Here is a 21,096-nt window from a genome sequence, read left to right as displayed (position 1 = left end):
CAGGCTGAATTCCCTCGTCAGTGTCTGGTGTATGACTGCATTGTGTGCCATCAGTCAACTTGGAGTAGATGATGAAAGCAATGCTTCATCATTTTTCATCACTTTTTGCCCTTGTACAACTGAATGCTAAAAATCTCCTGGACAGAATAGCAGTAGTTATTTTTTTTTCTTTTGATAAAACCCAAGTGGATCCAGAAGGGGTTACAACGTGCCCATCGTAAGACGCAGTGCCGGGAGCCTAAAGCAGAGAGGAGAGGAGAGGGCTAGAGGGTGGCTTGGTCGTGCTTATCAGTGGCAGTAGTGAATCCCCCGATAACCAGTTATCTTGGGAGGCGTTTAGTTGGTGTAGGGTGTAATAATCATCCCTAAAGCAAAGAGTAACAGTTAATAATACCTTGCAGAACCACCAATCAGATCTAGTGAGAATCTTATTTTGCTCTTAATCAATTAATGAGGTGGTACTCGAGGGAGCCCCCCGGGGCCATGGTCAACTTGGACGCTTTCACCGATTGGTTCCCCCTCTATTTGTCGCGCACCACCAGTTTAGCCTTTTTTCCCCATAGTAGTAGAAAGTAAAGTACTCCAAAACTAGCCAGAGCGCATCCGGCTACTCATGGGCCCAGCTCAAAGTCGCAGCAGACCTACATTTGCCTCCACTATCCTGCGGCCTTCCTGCCCATTTAGCTCGGCCACATGGATTTGTGGCCGATATCAGGCCCGCAACTGGAGTCTGCTGAGCTTGTTCAGTGGTTCTTCCCACCTCTCGTGGATCGGGGCCGTATTTACTCCCATGGGTGGATTGGAACTGTCGGGGATTACTGCTGTGACCTATATCGCCCGGTTCTTATTTAAATAATAATAAAAACCCCTGCATCCTGACCAGAAATAATTAATGTCTCAGGGAATTTTCCCATTTCCCGGATTCCGCTTCTCAACGGAAAAGAAATAAGTAACTCCTGCCGCCCGGTTCCCTCAAGAGGTGCTCATAGTATTCCCCTAAAGCCCTCCCCTCCTTATCATTACTATCTTGGGATTTGAGATACCCTTCACTTGCACGGGCTGCAAACAACACAGTCACCATCGCTGGAGTTCCCCTCCTCCTCCTCCCTACCTCACTCTCCTACCTCACTCTCTCACCTTCTCCTCACCCCGCCCGTTAGTTTTTTCACGTGGTTTCTGAACTGGCTTTGGTGAACACTTTGTTCCTTCTTCGTTCCGTCGTGAATTGTTGCATTTCTTCGCAATCTGCATTACACCTCTTCAGCCATGGAGAAGGATTTCATTGAACCCAAGTCGGAGCCCTCGTTCGGCGACGCTCCCCCTCTCTACGGCGAATCTGAAGCAACCAAGGGCAGCTTTGGCCAGCGAATTATCGATAGTTTCAAGAGAGATCCTAATGCCCGTGCCTCGTCGCACCATGAACCTGGTCAAGATGGGAAGACCTTCGATATCGAAAATGCTGCTCAGAACACCGCTAGTTCTCCACTGGCACGCAAGCTCAAAGGTCGCCACCTTCAGATGATCGCGATTGGTGGTTCAATTGGTATGCATGGTCCCTTGATGCCGATGCTCACGCCATCCGGGCTTCGTCCTTGCTGACTGCATCGCGCTTTAGGTACTGGTCTTTTTGTCGGATCTGGAAAGGTCCTGGCGGCCGGTGGCCCAGCCTCGGTCCTGATCGCATATGCTTTGATCGGCTGCATGCTTTACTGCACTGTGCACGCGCTGGGTGAGATGGCTGTTCTCTTCCCTGTTGCTGGTTCGTTCTCGCATTATTCCACCCGGTTCATCGATCCTGCTTGGGGTTTCGCCATGGGTTGGAATTATCTGCTGCAGTGGCTCGTGACCCTTCCCACCGAAATTGTCGCCGCCTCGTTGACTGTCGACTACTGGGAATCGGGCGTCTCCAATGCTGCGTGGGTCGCTATTTTTTGGACTGTCATTGTGTGCATCAATATGTTCGGTGTTAAGGGTTATGGTGAAGCAGAGTTCGTGTTTTCCATAATCAAGGTCACCGCCGTAGTTGGCTTCATGTGAGTCTATTGGAACTGCCCCTCCAACATTAGTATGCGATGAGGAGTTTACTGACTTCATACAGCATCCTCGGTATCATCCTGACCTGTGGCGGCGGGCCCCATGGTGGATACATCGGTGGAAGGTACTGGCACGACCCAGGCGCCTTTAACGATGGCTTCAAGGGTCTTTGTAGTGTTTTTGTGAATGCTGCATTTGCGTTCGCTGGTACTGAGCTGGTTGGCCTTGCCGCCGCGGAGACCGCTAATCCTAGGAAATCGCTCCCGACCGCCGTCAAGCAGGTGTTCTGGCGTATCACCCTCTTCTACATTGTGTCTCTTACCTTGGTCGGCCTCCTTGTCCCCTACACCGATTCTCGACTCCTCGATGGTTCATCTAGCGCCGATGCCAAAGCGTCTCCGTTCGTCATCTCCATCGTGAACGCGGGAATTTCTGGATTGCCTTCGGTGATGAACGTTGTCATCATGATTGCTGTGCTCTCCGTCGGCAATGCAGCTGTCTACGGCTCTTCTAGAACTCTGGCGGCTCTGGCTGAGCAACAGCAGGCTCCAAAAATCTTCGCCTACATCGATCGCAAGGGCCGGCCTCTTCCGGCTCTCATCGTTGCCTCGGCGTTTGGTTTGCTTGGATTCCTGGCCGCTTCCGATAAGGAGGGTGAAGCCTTCACATGGATGATGGCCATCTCAGGTCTCTCCTCCATCTTCACCTGGGGGTCAATCTGCCTGTGTCACATTCGCTTCCGTCGCGCTTGGAAACTGCAAGGGCACAGCCTCGACGAGCTGGCTTTCACGTCCCAGCCTGGTGTGATTGGTTCCTGGATCGGACTCATTTTCAACTGCCTCGTTCTGATTGCTCAGTTTTGGGTTGGCTTTGCGCCCAGCGGATATAGTGAAATGTCGGCTTCGGCATTAGTTTCCAACTTCTTCTCCGACTACCTTGCTGCGCCGGTCGTGTTGGCCTTCTACATCCCCTACAAGCTTTGGTTCAAGACCCCCTTCATCCGGGCCAAGGACATGGATCTCCATACCGGTCGACGCGAACTCGACATCCAAGCGCTCATCGAAGAAGAAAAGGCAGAACAGGCGGCCTGGCCTGCGTGGAAGAAGGCGTGGAAATTCTTCTGCTAAAGCTGGGTTGGGTCACATTTCAGAGGTGTTAAGGCTTGTTTCATGCTTGGGCTGCGTTTTCTTCCATCCATATCCCCTTTTTGCGCTTTAAATAATGTATGATAATGATCATGCCTCCCTCTTCAGTTTATGTTCCTTAGGTAGCATATTGATCAGCGCTGAGCCGATGCATCGGGATGGCGAATGAATGTTCTTCACTAAATGAGAAAGTTCACTCGACGACGAAGACAGTTCGACGCTGCTTAGTGATGAAGGAAAGTAGGTTGACAATGAACAAATTGAGATCAACTGTATGGACTTCCTATTTAGAAGTAAATGATTCAGACCCTAAGAATAGAAGCATGTCAACTGCGTGGTGCCAAAAAAGCAACATGACAGAAGCTATTCGGCAATGCCGTGTTTTGGATCTGCTGCTGGCCAGTCTCCGGGCTTGGCGTGTTTGCATCTGGAGAACAACAACAACGAGTCAGCAGCAACCATCTCCAGCCACGTAAATAATACCTTACATGAAGTATTGACAGCGTCTCTACGCTGTCTGTACATACTAGCAGTCATACAGGGGGAAGATCAGTGGGTGAAGATGTGCCAGATTACTAACGCCTGGCGACCACCAGTTCCCCTTCTTTGTGTCTAGTGGAAGCAATCGTCTTCAGAGCCTTCCTTCTTGGGAAATGATCTGAGAGTTCGGCTCTTTTCCTCTTCCCATTATTTTGGGTTACCGGTGCTGCGCGATGGGTCTTCCCAAAAATTCCCACCAGCCCTAAAGACTAGGAAATATCAGGCGTGGTTGGGGAAAATCAATCTAAGACAAGTGCTGTAATCTCTGTAATATCGGTAATATTTCACGGCGCCCCCCAAAAATAGCCACCGGCAACCACACGTGATGGCTGAGGCGCCAACGGTCTAGTTTCAGGTCGGTAAGGCGTAAATTACGCATGACGGAGAAGCCCAAGAAGAGCCGGGCGAGAAAGTGGAAAGTTGCTTGCCTTTCCTTTCCAAAAGATCTCGGCCAACCTGAACCTAAGATCCAGTCTCCCCTGTTGTCATCCGTCTGAGTGTCTCATACTGCAACTAAACTAACTTCTTCCTCCACCTTCCACCCCCGTTGCAATTTGACCACCTTTTTCTTTTTTAAAACATTCCTTCTACTTCTCTCTGTCACTTCAACTTTATTGTTGCTTTTTACTCTTCTGCCTCCCTTGTTATCACGCTTTCCACCCAATTCAACCCCCCTCCTCTCCTCCTCACCACCTCACTGGTCTCCTGTAGCCGCCCTCGCATACCCGTCACCGGGCCTATGTCTCCTCGCAGCCGTTGTGTGCCACTATAGCATCCGTCAGAGGTGGATATTTATCCGGCGCTTGCAAACAGAGCTGGTTTCTCTCCGTTTCTTCCAGGCACTTTCACCGGCAATTACATTCAAATAAGCGTTTTCTGTGGTTCATCGGAAAGTTTACACTAGTCGCCTAGAGTCGGTGACGAACGCCGGCCGTTTCTCCTCAGGTTCAATCTCGCTCTCAGCTTGGTCGCGCATCGCTCCAAGCCGATACCAAGCAATCTTCCGTTGACGTCGGCTTGTTTGGTTCCTTCTTCAATATGCCTGGTTTCGCGGATTCGTTCTGGACCCCCGACTACGCCACCGGTCTGGGGGTGCTTTACGGGAAACTCCAACAGGGCGCCGTCGAGAACAAGCAGATCATCACCATTGCTTCTATGCGCGCAGATGCGGAGGAACAGTACGGTCTGAAATTGGGGGAAATTGCGCCGACCGTGGATCGGGTCACGCCAACGGGGTTCGGAAAAGATGACGGGGCAAGCGTGAGAAAGGTTGGTGCCTTTTTACTCGTACGGAAAGTTCTGATCTAGGTGATACTGATATTAGGTCTTTTCGTCTAGGCTTACGAGGGAGTTCGCACTGAGATGGTCGAGGCATCCAAGAACCACCAGAAGATCGCGTCGAACATCCGGGAGCTAGTCGTTAGCCCCTTCAGGCGTTGGTGCGATCAGCATGAGGCTCGAATTCAGAACTCACACGATGATCTCCAGGCTCGAATCAAGGAACATTCGAAACAGGTGGATCTGGTCAAGAAACTCCGAAGCCATTATTTCAATAAGTGCCGTGTGGTTGAAGACCTCGAGGAAGAGAACAAACTCGCTTTCCAGGCCCCCGAAACAAGTCCGAAAATTAAGCCCACCCCCAAGATTGTCCTGCCAGAAGAACAGGAGGAGGAGGAGCCGGTGGAGATTGGCGATCGGATCTACCCTCCGGAGGATTTGAAGAGGCTTCTGACACATATGCTGGAAAACATCAAGATTGGCGAGGTCAAGGTGCCGATCATCGGCACATATCAGAACACGTCGACCGGTGCGGATATTGTGGAATACACTCAGAAGCACCTGAACGGAACTAGCATCACCTATTCGGAGAGAATCGGGCAGGATCTCGTGGACAATGGGTTTCTCCGTCTGGTCGGAAATATGGGCAGCACCTTCGCGAACAGCTCCAAGATGCGCTACCAGTGGCGCCCTAAGGTGTTCCAGATCACCGGTGTCCCAGAGAAGAAGAAGCCTCTTATGCGCGTAACCTCTGTGGCAACAAGCGAGGATGGCAGCGAGTCTCCGCTGTCTTCTGTTTCTGAGATGCTGGCCGGCTGGAACCCTCTCAACAACCCGTACCCTAACGAGACACCAGCGGAGAAGTTGCGCAGGGAAGCTCGCGAGGCCGATGAGCGGTATAAGGCTGCGGTGCGCAAGCTGGACATGATCAGATGCAAGCTCGAGGAAGAGGTCGTTGAAAATCTGCGCTTCATGGAGCAGTGTGAGCTTGATCGCCTCAAGGCAATCAAGGCCGTGATTCTGGATTTCTCGGGCGCCATCAGCAATGTCATTCCCAACCTGCAAAGCACTGTCGACCACATGATGCTGTACCAAGAGACCATCCAGCCGCTAGGCGATCTCCGTTACCTTCTGGAGAACTACCGAACGGGTGGTTTCGTACCTCGTGTGCAGGCGTATGAGAACTACTACGGATCTGTGGAAGGTATGCGCTCTGCCGACTGGACATTATGAAGATTCAGTGTTTGCTAAAACTCTCCAGATCAAAATTTTGGTGTTGACCTCGAAGCGAGAGCCAGAGCCGACCGCAAGCGCGTTCCCATTGTGGTCACCACTCTGCTGACTTACCTGGATAACCGTAAGTTGTCTTTCACCCGGTCCTTTGGAGCGCTTTGAATCTAACTTGGAAAGGCTACCCTGACCTTGAGGGTGACGAGGCACGACGTGCGATCTGGCTGTACGATGTGCCTTTGGCAGCCACACACCACCTCCGTAGCGCATTGAACAACAGCAAAGCGGATTATAACGAGATACTGGAGAAATATGAAATCCCCATCATCGCGAGTGTTCTGAAATTGTACCTCCTTGAGCTGCCAGGTTCGTGTTTATTCAAACCTTTACTTATGATTCAGGTCTAACAGCTACCGTAGACTCTTTGGTTTCCTCCCAGGTTTATGAGATTGTGAAGACGATTTATTCGACTACTGCCCATGAGACGACCGAAGAGGGCCGCATCAAGGTCCTTCAAAGCACTCTCGGACAACTTCGTCTGAATAACATTGCTACGCTTGACGCCATTATGACCCATTTTACGCGCTTGATTGATCTGACATCTGCCGATGAAAGTTATGTCTCTGCACTTGCCCAGGCCCTGTCACCTTGCATTCTCCGTCCTCGCACAGAAAGCAGCCTTACGATGAACGAACGGCACAGCTACCGTCTCATCCGTGATCTATTTGCTCACAAGGACGCCATCTTTGGTGAGTTGAAACGCCAGTCAAGTGCGCTGGGGATCAGTGGATCCACCAACCGTCCTCGTGCCATCAGCACAGATGAGAGCAACCGCCGGGCCGCAATGGAGGCTCGGAACCGTGCTATCCTCGACCGCAGCCGTGCCAACAGCCCGGCTCCTCCGCAGAAGCATCGCCGTGACCGTTCCAGCGGCGCTTCAGAGACCAGACGTTTCCCCATCAATGTGACCAGCCCCACTGAAAGACGGACTGTCGCTCGCAGCAGCCTGGATGTTCCCATCAAAAGCGAATCTCCCACCGCTGCGGAACAGATGACAAGCGTGAACATCAACGGTCCTGAGCCAGTCACCAACGGCGCCTTGAGCGAATCTCCTGTATCCGCTGCGGCCAGCGCAAGCCCCTCATCGGGTAGTGCCAGTCCTCCCCCGGCTCCTGAATCGGACGCTTCTGTGACCCCAACCACAACTCCCACCCAAGATACCGAGAAGCGCTCATCAACGATCTCCCGGTCTAGCGTTTCCTACACTCGCAAACCCGGTCTCGGAAACCGTTCCAGCTTCCCGGCCGTCGCAAGCACAGAGGGCACAGACAGCAAGCGCAGCAGTCTAGCCGAAACCGAGCCGAAAGGCGTCACATTGGAAGACAAGCCAATGGACGATGACTAGACGTGTCTATGACTTATAGAAGCCTTTGACCTGTCTCCCTCCAAACCAGGAGAAGACAGAATCAGGCTCATAAAAGAATGTTTGTTGCCTTATTCTTATCCTCTCTTTCTTTCAAGGACACGAACGATGACGCTGCTACCACAACTTCCCGGGGAATACACGACAAGACAAGACAAGACAAGGAGCCTACCAATACCAATGGTACCGACTAGCATCCGTAAAAATTCGAGCCTTGATCCTTGGACCAGCCATTCCACACAACACAACAGACACCATCTCAACCTAAAGCAGGCCTTATTGCTTGAGAATGGCGTCTTGTATGTGTGTGAGGATGTGTGTGCTTTGTGTTTTCATTAGCGGCGGTCCTATCGAACTGTTTCACCTTTTGTCATCAGCTATTCATCTACCTACCTACCTATCTATCTATTCATATCTATATGCCTCTCCTTCAATGTTCTTCACATACCCAACATCTTTGTTGTCCCTCCTGTTACCTTTTGTGTTATCATTATGTATGTATGCATAGCTGTTTATTCTGTATTTTTTTTTCTTCTTACCTCTTATCGATTCAAGTTGACTTGGTCTGTTTTTTGCTCTCTATAAGCGATATCATTCATATTTGCTTTGGATTTCTCAAGTCCAGTTCAGTGTATAGCATCATCATCATATCATATCATTTCACCTCACATGCAGAGTCAATGTGTTTTGATTTGAGAATTACGTAGAAAAAATGATGTTCTGAAATCTACTGCTTCTGTTTTATCTTCCTGTGTAATGGTAGTCAATTGTTTGTTGAAAGCTGTCATTATCATTTACTAGTTGTATGTATGTAACGCCGTATGCCAATGTGGGGATCATCGCTAAGTGGATATGTGCATATGCATCTCTTTATCCAACGCCGAGAGAATGGACCAACTGCCTGCAGAAGACATTCAAAAGTGCAAGCTCGCTGGGGTTTTGTACAGGAAATGGGAAACAGAGGGAACGTGTTTACAGCCCTTGACCGGTAAGCAGTCTCCGGAGGATACCCTCTCCCGCTCCGGTAAGTTGTGTCTCGATCTCTTTCTGAGAGACGAAACAAACCAGGCTCTGCTCATCCAAGGCTTTGCTGGGTGTCATTGGCCCGTGGAGCTTGGAAGGACTGCGTCGCAGATCGGATCCGCCGGCGACTGTACCACCTCGACCACGGCCCTGGTATTCACCTACAAGGCCCATCGTCTCCAGGTTGCTGAGCACGTCTTTGAATTCGGTAGATGTAAGAGGGTGTAGGATATTGTCTTGCCGACACAAAGTACAATATGTGTCGTACACTTGCTTGATCGTCGGCGGCAAATGCTTGGTCTTGGACGGTGTGCCCGGGAATTCACCTTGCCGCCGCTTGCGGTCCAGGGCGATCAAAGCACATATGGCTGCCTTCTGCTGAAGGTTGAGCCCCTGTAGTCGCTGGACAGTCCCCTGTCCGAATGCCGCCGAAGTGATACGCGCAACATGCGCAATGCTGGCTCGAGGCGCTGTGATAGCAGTGTAAGATAAAGTAGGAGTCTGTTTGGGTGAAGATGACTTTGAGGATGAGGAAAGATTGTTGTTCTCGACAAGGATTGTTTTGGTAGGACTCTCGGGGTTGGCATTCTGTGCCTCGAGCTTTTTGAGTGCTTCTTGCTCAATAAGATCGATGGCACGCTTGACCAGTTCGAATGCCTTCCGTAGATCGCCAGTCTGCGATGCCACCTTCTTCGAGCACAGTTGAATAGCTGCTGGTTGGACAAAGGGAACGAAATTGGGCTCCACCGTTTGACCTTCAGGAAGTAAAGAGCGAAGACGATTTGTGATTACGCTGGCAATCTGGCCAGCATTGTAAGGCAAGAAGGGAAGCAAGCGAGGCTTCAAGTTCTTGGCCTTCAATTGTGGGAGTGATCTATCAGTCAAGTCTAGCGCATTGGCAATGCCGATGAGCAAGAGTCTAGACTTTTCCTGCAACGACCACTCAAACAAGGACTGGAGGATACCGGAATCCGCGGTGAGGAGATGATCGATCTCGTCCAGAGTAACCAAATAAATATCATCTTCCTCTTCGGATGTAAACATCAGTCGTAGCCGATCTGCTTCGGTCTTCTTGAAGACGTCATGGTCGTTGCAGAGATCGCCGATAAGCCTGCTGTAGACGTCACGAGCACCCCGCATACTTGCGCAATTGAGGTGTGCGATTTTGAGAGACTTCAAGTCCATGTCGTGACACACTTCCTGAACCAAGGCACTCTTTCCAGTACCCGGGGGACCACTGACATACAAGCAACCACCTTTGCGCGAATCAACACCATCTTGTATGAACGAGGTCAATTTCTCCCGTTCGGTATCCCGACCTACTATCCGAGTTGAAGTTGCACCCCGCGCAAACATCTGCCTTGCTTCGGAATATATAGTCTGCGTGGTGGTTGGCGTCGATATATGTCGAGGTGTGCGTGGAGTCATAGATTTCCCGCCAATCAGGACTCGGTGTTTCGGTGTTGTCGGAGGAGGTGAATCGAGTGCATCGCGAAATCTGGACTTCGAAGGTGTCTTGAACTCAACTGGTGTCGAGTTTTCGTCTAGATGGATTAGTTCTATTTGAACAGGGAGATCGAGGGAGAAACCCTACCATTGACCGGATCTGTAGCATGGCTGCGCTTAACAGGTGATATGGCCGCCTTGCCAACCTGCACAGTACGCCTTGTCTGTCCACTATCGACCGAATCATTCTTTGATTCTTCCTGAGGCTCTTCTTGAATAGCGGCGCCATTGCCGTTTCTCGTCCGTGACCGAAGTTGGCGCGGTTGGGGTGCAGGGGGCTCGCTTTCTTGACGGACGTGAGGTTGTTGTGTCCGGCGCCTGCTTGCTCGACGCACGGGTAATGATGGTACTAATACAAAGGAATGTCAGTTAAAATGATCTAAAAGAAATTACGGAGGAACTGAGGGATATGGAGGTCGTACCTTCCGGTTCGATAGCACCTCGCTGGCGCTTACCGAGGACCGAAGCAGCCATGATATGATAGATTCAATGGTAATTGGCAAGAGCAACCGAGGTAAATAAGATGAGAAGGAGATAGATGATCGATGATGAAAGGGAAGGAGCGGGTGGGTGTTAGAGAAAATACTGTAGTAGTAGTAAAGTAGTATTTGGAGTGGAGGTACTGCTATCCACCACAATTTTCCCAAGGAGGCATAATTAACAAGACGCGTCGAGTTAAGGTGCGCGTGTTACTACGCGTAGCTTGCTCTTATCACGTGACTGGATGCGAGGCTGACGCGCTTCGGCTACCAGTCACGTTTCTTCCCGCGGGGTTCTACTCAGCTGCCAGGTCCTGCCTGACTTCTCAGGCGTGGCAGCCACAGGATCGGACCGCGTGATAATCCGCCTGCTCATCGGATGCTGTGAAGTGCGTCACCAACTCTACCTGACGGATAGTACCTAAACTATTACCGCCGCGCATCCTGGTTGTTTGTGCTGCATTCCCTTGTACAATCTCCTGGTTCACTACTGCGGAGTCTCCTCAAGTATCTCCTCTCTATTGTCTTTATCTTTATATGCATTTATCTCGAATTTCTTTCAACTTCATTCCTCCATCTTCGTTGATCACCGCCTAGCACTGACATTGCTGTTTGCAGCTGTTTGCATCACATTGCCTGCCTTCGACCTTTCTGTTGGGATTCCTGCTGCATACACCCTCCTCCCATCGCGACGATCTCTTGATTCCCTTCATCCTTCCTTCTTCGCCTCTTTCTTATATTAATACCAGTGCTGTGCGCCCGCCATGGAAGGCGACGTGGTAGCGCAGTTCACTGAAATCACCGGCTCAAAGCCAGAGCTGGCTACCCAATATCTGCAGCTGACTGATTTCAACATCGAACAGGCTGTACAGCTTTTCTTCGAGAATGGCGGTGCGCCACTGACTGATGATCCCTTACCGTCTGCCTCCACGCCGCAGCAAGCTTCTCATGCTGGCGGCTATGGAAACGAGTCCGGGGTGGTCAATATCGACTCCGATGACGACGTCACAATAGATGAGTCTCGCTCTGCGCCTCGGAACCACGGCGCTATGTTCGAAGACGATGCCGCCATGGCCCGTCGCCTCCAAGAAGAGATGTACGGCGGAGGAGATGCCGAAGAGAACGTGCGTGCGCCGATGGCCCGTACAACAGAAACCTTGGTGGGGCCTGAAGCGGACTTTGACGATGGCGATATGCATGCCAGCATATTGGGTCAACTGCGCGCGCGCCAACAGCGAAACAGTTAGCACTTCACCCTGCCTTCCATCACTATTTCTCCAAATGCACGGCTAACTTTGCTTCTCCTTAGACCGGCCGGGCATCTTCAACCAGCGAGACACGTCGATATGGTCTGGAGAGGACGACACCTCGGAACGTGAACGGTTGGCTGCAGCGACTGGAGGAGCTTCCGAGGCCTCGAATAAGTCTAATATGTTAGCTGAGATGTACCGCCCGCCTTTCGAGATCATGTCCAGGCTTCCGTGGGATGTCGCTCGTCAGGAAGGTCGTGACAATGAGAAGTGGTTGATGGTCAATATCCAGGACCCTTCGGTCTTTGATTGCCAGGTACTGAACAGAGACCTCTGGAAGGATGCGGGCGTGAGAGACACCGTTAAGGAGCATTTTATCTTCATGCAATATTCCAAGGACGACCCTCGCGCGGGACCGTATCTGCAGTACTACTTTCAGGCCAGCGACGTCTCAGATAATTATCCCCACATCGCGATTGTCGACCCCCGGACTGGAGAACAGATGAAGGTCTGGTCGGGGCCTCCCGTGATCAAGGCGTCGGACTTTTTGATGCAAGTCCACGAGTTCCTCGACAGATACAGTCTGAAGCACAACGTGAGAAATCCCGTGGCGAAGAGGAAGCCGGAGAAGAAGGAAAAGAGTATCGATGCAATGACTGAAGAAGAGATGATGGAGATGGCAATGAGAAACAGCCTAGGGGATGAGGCGTCGCAAGGTCCGAAGGTGGAGGACCCCGACGATCTCACACGCAGCACTGATGATGTGAAGGGCAAGGGACGGGCTGAAGACGTTGGGATGGAAGAGGCCGAACAACCTGAACAGAGCGTCTTCTTGTCCATCCCGGACAATCGACCCCACACAGAGCCCCCCGCCGATCCTGCCACAACCACGCGCATCCAGTTCCGACACCCATCGGGGCGAGTGATTCGACGTTTTGCTTTGACGGATCCTGTCCAGCGGATCTACGAATGGCTCAAGGCTGATCCGCCCTTGGAGGATAAAGCCGGTGTGGAGTTTGAGCTGAATGCCATGGGCCGCAATCTTATTGACTCGCTGGATCAGACCGTCGCCGATGCTGGACTGAAAAATGGTACAGTCATGATAGGGTATGTCGAGGAATAGACTGCATTGGGACATGGCACTTGAGGAGAGACTCGGAAGGTCCAGGACGGGGGCTTAAGGAGCTGTCAGGACTGGTGCCTGTTGCTCTTCGGTCCAACTTGCTGCTCTGGGGATGGATGCCTTTGTTTAACACGGATGAGCATCCCTCTGGAAGCCAAGCACCGACATCAGGACTACTGAGTGGTTCTTTCCAATTATGTAGATCGGGTCATGCTTTGACTAGTAATTGTCCTCTATATTTTGCGAGTCTGCATAAAGAGGAGATGGATCTAATGGCTTCATGAGAAAGAAATCAGAGAACAATCACACATTTTACCCTTGATATCCCTTTCTACATCAGGGCAGTTCCGTACTTTGTGCAGCTTCCACAATAAGCAATACCAGACTAGGCAACTCATCTCTTCACCGCCTGCTCAACTAGGTGCTAAGACATGGTGGGGGTTTTATCGAAACCAAATCAACTCACCGCCCGGCCAGAAACAACCCCGCGTTGCTCCCCAATTAAGCAATCAATCAGTGGCCGGTATTCGGGTGGGTATTTTTGGTAATCGCCGGTTCCTGTTCCTGGTTTCGTGGTTCCAACTTGTCTCCAATTGTCATTGTTATTGTTGTTGTTGTTGTTCTTCTTGTTCTGCTTCTGCTTCTTCTTCTTCTATTTCTCGTTGTTGACATGCAAGGGAATTAATTCTCTCCCTCCCATTCCTTCCATCTATTCTCATCTGCCTAGCTTATATCGCCTACCCGTTTTTCAGCCCTTGCGCCCTGTTTCTTTCCCTTTCAAATCACGCAAGGATCGGTGGCTGTACCCATTCTTCCTCCTCTTTTCCCCCCTCCGCCTCCCTCGGAGACACACAGACACTCCAGCCAGCTAGCTATCTGTCGGTTGTCATCCCCAAAACAATCATAGTTGAGCGTCAGCTTCTGCTCCCAATGCATTTGCCCGAAATTCTATTTAGCATCTCTCCTTGAACCGCATTCATTGATTGATTGACCGATCTATCTATTTCGGAAATTCAATGTCTCCTTTCTTTACTTGTTTCCTATCTAAGCCCTACCTCCACCTCCTAGCCTAGCTTAGGTGATAGGTATGTCGCCCTTGATCCTCCACAACCGCCCGCGCGAAGCTGCCTCCCCATCATCTGATCTCTTATATGTTCTCGGTCTTCTGCGCATGTGGTGCTCGCATTCCGCAGACAATCATCTCTTCTCATATATGGCAGAACGCTGATTTTCATTTGCCAGTGTTGCAGAACCGGGCGAGACAATTGATTTCTCCTCCGCCGGCGGTTAGTTACAGCCAAGATGGAAGGCCTAGTGGATCCAGAGACGATCTACATGAAGCAGAGCTGCATCGGTACGTACTCGGGCATGGTGTGATTCATCTTGCCGCGCAATCAGCTTCTCCTAACTCAGTCATACCGTTGCAGGCGGCGGGAGCTTCGGACGAGTCTATAAAGGGTATGTATGCTCAGGCACCTCTCTCATCTTGCTCTGATTGCGCAATATATTCTGAGAACTTGGCGGCTTACACTGCTATTACTCGCAGCGTTGATAAGCGTACCGGTGCCTCTGTTGCTATCAAGATCATCGACGTCGAGAATGCCGAAGATGAGGTGGAAGATATTATCCAAGAAATTGCCATCTTGTCGGAACTCAATTCTCCTTATGTCACTCGATACCATGGTTCTTTCTTGAAGGGATCCAGTTTGTGGATCATCATGGAGTTCTGTTCCGGTGGCAGTTGCTCCGATCTTATGCGCCCGGGAACAATCCCGGAGGAGTATATCATGATCATCATAAGAGAGCTACTCCGAGGGCTGGACTATCTACATAGCGACAAGAAGCTGCACCGGGATGTCAAAGGTACCACCTGATCTCGCTTGCCATACCACCGTTATCTTGGAGACTAACATCAGCGCCAGCTGCAAACATTCTGCTTACCTCGAACGGCCAAGTGAAATTGGCTGATTTCGGAGTTTCTAGCCAACTGTCAGCCACAATGACTAAGAAGAATACATTCGTGGGTACCCCATTCTGGATGGCCCCGGAGGTGATTAAGCAATCTGGGTACGACTACAAGGCCGATATCTGGTCTCTTGGAATCACTGCGATTGAATTGGCCAACGGAGAGCCTCCTTACTCGGACATCCATCCCATGAAGGTGTTATTTTTGATTCCAAAGAACCCCCCGCCCGTTCTGCAAGGCGATTACAGTAAAGCGTTCAAAAACTTTGTGGAACTCTGTTTGAGACGAGATCCCAGGGAACGGCCGTCCGCCAGAGAGCTGCTCGAGCACCCGTTCATCAAGAGGGCAAAGAAGACAACCTATCTGACCGAGCTGATTGAACGCTACGAGCGCTGGAACGCCATTCACGGCAATAGGGGGGCTGATGATGAAGACATTCAGGAACCTCCCCCTAAGACGTCTCCGCCTGAGGAAGAGGACGATTTATGGGACTTTGGCACCGTGCGGCCGGCAGGGAGAGCACCCCCTCTCAAGCCGATGAAAGAAGCGGACATGAATGCGAGAAGCCATGAATCCAATGAGTGGAACTTGAAAGACGAGCCCCGTCGAGACATTTTACGGCCAAAGAGCAATATGCCTTCTACACCCCTGCAGACGAAAAACATGCCTAGTGCTATGCCCAAGCCATTGTCGCCCACCAAGGTTCCCTTGCCACCTTCACCCATCAAACAAGCATCAGATTTCACACCTCAGACACCTTCACACCTACAACAGCCAGTCTCACGGCAACCCAAGGGGAGTCCTGGTAGTGACTACGATAGAGCTCTACAACAAGCTCTGGCTGAAGATCTGAGCTTCCTCCAGCTAGATCGCTCCCCAGGCCCTTCGACAGCCTTCTCGCAAGCCCGTGGTGCTCCCCCAGGTTTACAAGGATACCAAAAGGCTCCGCAGTCACACCTGCCGGAAGTTCCATCCTATCAACGCCTACCAGATCCACCGGCCTCAAATGCTGTGAACCAGAACGTTAGACCTGCCAAAGAAGCATATTCGCAACGTCCACCATACGCACAACCACCCGCACGGCTTCCCCCAGCACCAAGGCATATGTCACCGCCATCCCAACCATCACGGCCGCAGCAAGCGTTGCCACATGGTCCTCGGCCTACTTCCATGAGGCCCGACCCTCTCCAGCTCAATACCACAACCGATGGGGCCCTTGATGAGCGAGTACGGGAGCGGGAGGCCATTCAGGGTCAGGCCCAGATGCCCCCTTCCAACGAGATTACAGCTCTAAATAGTGTGATACTACCTGCTCTCAAAGCAGCCATTCGTCGCCGGACGCGGCGTCTGGAGCTCATTTCACCTAACACGACGAGGGATGCTAGCGGCAATATCAGCGAATATCAAACACGTGAGGAGTATGTCCATGGAATGATGGAAAACCTGGTGGGCGATATCTACGGCATGTTCACGAAGCTTGAACGCTGGGACAACGAGGCACCTGTGGGAATGGGCGCTCAAGTTACCTCATTCTTAGAGGGATTTCTAGAAGAGATCCTTGTCCGGGTTGAGCCTTCTGACTCAGACTCGAACCCAGGCAGAGCCTAAGTGTTACTCTGGTTTAAACTCGAGCATAGCACGATTAACTAACCAGGCTTGCCTCTTGAGACTCTGACTAGAATGACAGCCCTTCTTACTGCGAGCACAGCCCACCTGCAGAGGGTCGAAGCTGGAACAGGCTGGCAAATACAAATTATTCGTCACTACGGACTTATTGGGGTCCTATTTTCACGATCATGGCAGCTATGCAGTTCAATTTGGTTTTTGTGTGTCTTGGATCGACTCACATACCATCTTCATCTTCTTTCTCGCTAAATTTCCTGCTCTTACACCCTTTTCGGATTCAACAGAACAAGAATTGGTGGCGTTCATATCCAATTATGCACATTCTCTGCTATTGGTGCTCTATCCACGATTGGGTGCACATCAAATGAATTCTTCGACTTGGATTCCCTCCTTCATACCTTATTCGTCTCCACATTGCTTGCTATCCTGGAATTTTCTGGGCTGGAACCATCTTTGACTTAGTGAACAGGAGCTTGCCTACTGGAAATTGGCCTCCTCTGGTTACATTACGTCTCTGGGACATGACACTACTTTCAAGACTCATCTCTTCTCTCCTTCATGATTTCCTTGTCGTCTCTTTTTCCCTTTCCTTTACTTTTTTTCTTTGTCTGCACTTGTAATGGTATCAGAACGATGCGGGGAGTTATGTAAATTGTTCCTTGTTTGTCTATCAATTGTTCTCGAAACACTCGAGTACCTCAGTATTGTGCGTGTGTGTGTGTGTGTGTGTGTGTGATAACTCGAAGAATGAAAACTACAGACATCCAGGTGATGCATTCATTGTCATGATCGCATTACATCGTGAAACTCATCATTCATAATCAATGACGTAAATTAACACGGGGTTATTGGATACTATACATCAAGCCCGCCGGTATCATAGTCTGACACAATAGTTTCAGACCACGCACTAGGACCGGGTGGCATCTCAACGCCATTTCTAGCTGCTGAGGCAGCTGACCTAACCAACAGGAGTCACACAAACTCCATCGTTCTGCAGCATGGCTTCTGAAATCATTCCACTAGCAACCCTTTGACTGACATAGACAGGCATAAAGACCGGTCTTCATGAGCATTCATCCACTCGGACGGAAAAGCCAGTCACTTTCTGGGGTGGGGATCAGATAATTCGTGATATTGAATTCATTGGCGTTAGAATGCGAGCCATCGACGACGTGATTGGTATTACTGCTGCTGCTGCCGCCGCCGCCACCTGTCCCGGTCAAGCCGTTGACTGACATGGGGTTGTTCACTGGGTCGCCGATATCCAGGCTGAGGATATCCGTCGCCCGGGCAGCAGGAACACGGGGGACGTTGAAGAAGCCGAAGACGTCTAGGTATTCGAGCTCGTTAGGGGCTGGATTCCTGACTGCTGCTGGTGATGTGGAGGGCTGGCTGCCGGCTGGAGAGGTGCGGGGTTGGCGGGAGATGAGGAAGTCGAGGTCGAATGCACAGCGGCGCATGTCTGCTAGGATCTTTACGGTGGATGGAGTGGCTCGTTCCGAGTCGGAGACTCCGGATTGTTGGTATTCGCCGTATTCGTCGAGAACGCGCTGCAGAATTGAGCTGTAGCGCTCTGCCACTTTCCAGTGTTTGCCCATCTGGGCTAGGGTGTCGACGAAGAAGAGGATGTCGGGGCTGACGGTGTGGGCTATTGTTGACCCGTGGACGAGGAGGAGCCGGGCGGATACCCAGAGTGTGAAGGCGAATGGGGGGCCTAGTTTGTCGAGCATGTTGTTGTCGACGACGAAGCGGGTCACAGAGAGGATGTTGTCCACTGCAAGCAGGCATCGCTGGCTTGCGCTGTATGAGGGGGTGAAGATTGGTGATCGCGTGGTGGGGTATGCTGCTGATGAATGGAGCCGGATAACCGCACTATATGGTATGAATGTTAGGCTCGAGTAGCTCTTGATGCGATTGCTTGTGATCGAGGTGGTAGGAATATCTCACGTTTGGTAAGTGGCATGGAGCTGAACCCAGTCACAATGGATCCCCTTGGTAAACTTGGATCCATTGAACAAACGGGAGGAGTTCTCGTAGGCATATTCGGCTGGGAGGCCGAACTCCCAGGACGTTAACTCGCTGTCTAGCTTGCGGTATGTGGTCTGCCACTCTTCGACATCCGACAAAGCTCCTATATCGACAGGTCGCTTCAAGAAAGCATGGATCCGCGAGAGGATGCCTAATACTTCGACATAGAGTCCAAAGCTGCCGACGTTTTCGGCACGAGTCACGTAGTCAGCACGATCACTTGAGCGTTGGAACCATCTTGTCTCCACAGGCTGGTTCTTGATAAAATATTCGTCTTTGCATGGTAGTTTCCGGTCAATGTCCTTATCATCTAGGGCGAAATCAAAGGCGGTTGCAATGGTAGAATATCGGTCCAGGAAATACACCATCCAGAAGAGCCTCCGTCTGCTCTCATCTTCGATCCAGGATTCGGGCTCCGGGAGCGTTACCGCCCTGAGCGTATAGATGGACGGGTAACTGGGAGCAATGAGTGAAGATTTAGCTTCCACGGCCAATCCGAGCTGCACCACCGATCGTGTAATCAGTGCGAGCAGTTTCCATCCAGGAGGGCCGTTGGAGGACCCCACCAAATCCAAGGCCAGGATTACCAAGGCCTGGAGAGCCTTGACTGATGAGTTCTCTAACCCATAGAGCAGAACTTTCTGTTTGGAGGAGTCATGGTATCGTTTGCGGTTTTGTTCGTTGAGCCGACTGTCGCTTGAGAAACGAAGAGTGGTTGCAACTATAGCATAGAGCACTGTTCTGTCCGCATCTTCGAGGGGAGACGGACCAAAGAATGTGTCGAGAGTTGTACGACGATGGAGAATGGGACACCAAGTATTGATATGTTCAAAGTAGAGGTCCACCAGCGCATACAGGAGATCGTACGGGGGTAGATCGAGCTCTGGATCCGCAAGTAATTGTTCCTGGTTGGCGTACAGGTTGACCGGAACCTTTAGCGATGATTCATTTCCCATATAATCGTTGGCTTGTGACACGTTATTCGTCGACCGTGGTACCGAAACGGGCGCAGACATAGCACTCGCCAGGTGATTTTGTATGGTGTTCTTGACCGATATGTCCGAAGGACTGGTGATGGATGGTTCAGACTGACGCGGTTGGGGCACGATAGATGGTGGATCATGGAAATAGAATGCGTTATTGGGACTGGGGCCCTGAGCTGTCTCTGATGGAGAACTGTATGAGAAGGGTCCTTGGTGGGAGATATCATGGCTCCTAGTCGGCTGGCCCTGGATAATATGCGTCTCGATTAGGCGAGCCTGCGTCTGAATAACCTCTTCTAACCGATCTGCATGCCTAGTGAGTGGAAGCTTCAGATGGACCTGCCAGAGACTAGCGACGCACCTAGCCTTTGTTCCAACTCCTTCCCGTAACCTGCCCGTAGTCCGGGCTTTTTCCGCTCTTTGTATTCGCATAATTGGCCGTTGCGAGAGCACCACCCACAGCTAGGCTGCGCCCGATCTGTGCATGTTAGCCTGTACCCATATGGAGCAAGGATTGAAGATGAGGGGAAGCCACCGCATGGGCAGGGCATACCTACCACACTTGACTTTCCTTTGCTTACATAGCTCGCACCTTAGTCGGTTAGTGAGATGTCCGATGAATGGCACCAGCCACAGCTCTCTCGGAATATATATTCCAAGGATTGGAGTGTGATAAAAGGGGATCTATGCTTTCAATGGTTCGAAGCAGGATGGGACGGTACGTACGACACTGTGAGGGGTCGTTTACGTTTCAGCGCACGAGGGACGCTCGACCCGTTCTGCACAACACGGTCATTCTCGCTATCGGCAGCGGACCAAGATTCATCCCCGCTGTGATCCCGATCCAGATCGCCAGTAAGTCGGGATGGTGGTGGAGTCTGTCGAACAGAGACAGCTGCAGCAGCGTTCGGCATGGTACTTTAGCGAGTCCGGGGTTTGTCGGGAGATAGACAGGTCCAGCCACAGTAATTCGATCAGCAGCAACGAAGCATCCTGGCAGGAGGGGCGGAAATCGGTGATATTAGACCGAATCGACTGCTAGCTTCAAGGATTGTGCGAAGCGAACGAAAGCGACACAGAAGCAAAGGAGAAGAATAGGAAGGAATGAAAGAGACAAAGAGAGCGTTCGGGCTGGCATTGCCTGAGCCAAGAAAAGGCACGCGGACCCCCGCAAATGGACCTCCACATCTATTCTGCCGTTTGTGAAGAACTCTCTGGTCTGGGGAAACACTTTGCCCTAGGAATGACCTGAAATGTGGCGCCCCTTAGGGTCCGTTCACCCGCCCATCGTTTTCCGACCAAGACTTTCCCTTCATTCCTGTGATTTTTGTTGGCGGCGCAGGTTGGAGACCTTCTCGGGGTAGCATTGCCCCGAGGCATCACCAGCCGAGGGGAAAGTGTGCCGGATGCCCCTCGACGCGGAGTTGCTCGTATGCTTTCAAATATGCTCCAATTTCCC

The 21,096-nt window shown here is 51.2% G+C and overlaps 6 protein-coding genes across 6 annotated transcripts; 4 read left to right on the top strand and 2 right to left on the bottom strand.

Moving 5' to 3' along the window:
• Positions 1–1,266: 1,266 nt before the first annotated feature.
• On the top strand, positions 1,267–3,161 carry GAP1 (amino acid permease GAP1; the record flags this gene model as incomplete). The annotated part of the gene is made up of 3 exons (XM_041684803.1): positions 1,267–1,543; positions 1,616–2,033; positions 2,099–3,161. 3 exons carry the CDS (start codon positions 1,267–1,269, stop codon positions 3,159–3,161), a joined length of 1,758 nt encoding a protein of 585 aa, XP_041538950.1.
• Positions 3,162–4,757: 1,596 nt separating this feature from the next.
• AKAW2_20123A (GTPase-activating protein RGD2) lies at positions 4,758–7,632 on the top strand (the record flags this gene model as incomplete). The annotated part of the gene is made up of 5 exons (XM_041684801.1): positions 4,758–4,988; positions 5,058–6,201; positions 6,259–6,354; positions 6,408–6,593; positions 6,647–7,632. The coding sequence occupies 5 exons, from the start codon at positions 4,758–4,760 to the stop codon at positions 7,630–7,632; spliced, it is 2,643 nt and encodes an 880-aa protein (XP_041538949.1).
• Positions 7,633–8,622: 990 nt separating this feature from the next.
• CDC6 (AAA family ATPase CDC6) lies at positions 8,623–10,653 on the bottom strand (the record flags this gene model as incomplete). The annotated part of the gene is made up of 3 exons (XM_041684800.1): positions 8,623–10,217; positions 10,268–10,528; positions 10,602–10,653. The coding sequence occupies 3 exons, from the start codon at positions 10,651–10,653 to the stop codon at positions 8,623–8,625; spliced, it is 1,908 nt and encodes a 635-aa protein (XP_041538948.1).
• Positions 10,654–11,422: 769 nt separating this feature from the next.
• AKAW2_20121A (DNA-protein crosslink repair co-factor UBX5) lies at positions 11,423–13,031 on the top strand (the record flags this gene model as incomplete). Its single annotated transcript, XM_041684799.1, has 2 exons — positions 11,423–11,900; positions 11,968–13,031. 2 exons carry the CDS (start codon positions 11,423–11,425, stop codon positions 13,029–13,031), a joined length of 1,542 nt encoding a protein of 513 aa, XP_041538947.1.
• Positions 13,032–14,182: 1,151 nt separating this feature from the next.
• SPS1 (putative Ste20-like serine/threonine protein kinase) lies at positions 14,183–16,605 on the top strand (the record flags this gene model as incomplete). The annotated part of the gene is made up of 2 exons (XM_041684798.1): positions 14,183–14,894; positions 14,954–16,605. 2 exons carry the CDS (start codon positions 14,183–14,185, stop codon positions 16,603–16,605), a joined length of 2,364 nt encoding a protein of 787 aa, XP_041538946.1.
• A 1,094-nt stretch (positions 16,606–17,699) lies between these two features.
• AKAW2_20119S (putative C6 transcription factor) lies at positions 17,700–20,551 on the bottom strand (the record flags this gene model as incomplete). The annotated part of the gene is made up of 5 exons (XM_041684797.1): positions 17,700–18,498; positions 18,574–19,942; positions 19,999–20,115; positions 20,195–20,229; positions 20,364–20,551. The coding sequence occupies 5 exons, from the start codon at positions 20,549–20,551 to the stop codon at positions 17,700–17,702; spliced, it is 2,508 nt and encodes an 835-aa protein (XP_041538945.1).
• Positions 20,552–21,096: the final 545 nt, after the last annotated feature.

This window comes from Aspergillus luchuensis, chromosome 2 (assembly GCF_016861625.1).
Source record: "Aspergillus luchuensis IFO 4308 DNA, chromosome 2, nearly complete sequence".
Lineage (NCBI taxonomy): Eukaryota > Fungi > Ascomycota > Eurotiomycetes > Eurotiales > Aspergillaceae > Aspergillus > Aspergillus luchuensis.
This window is presented reverse-complemented; position numbering and strand designations above follow the sequence as displayed.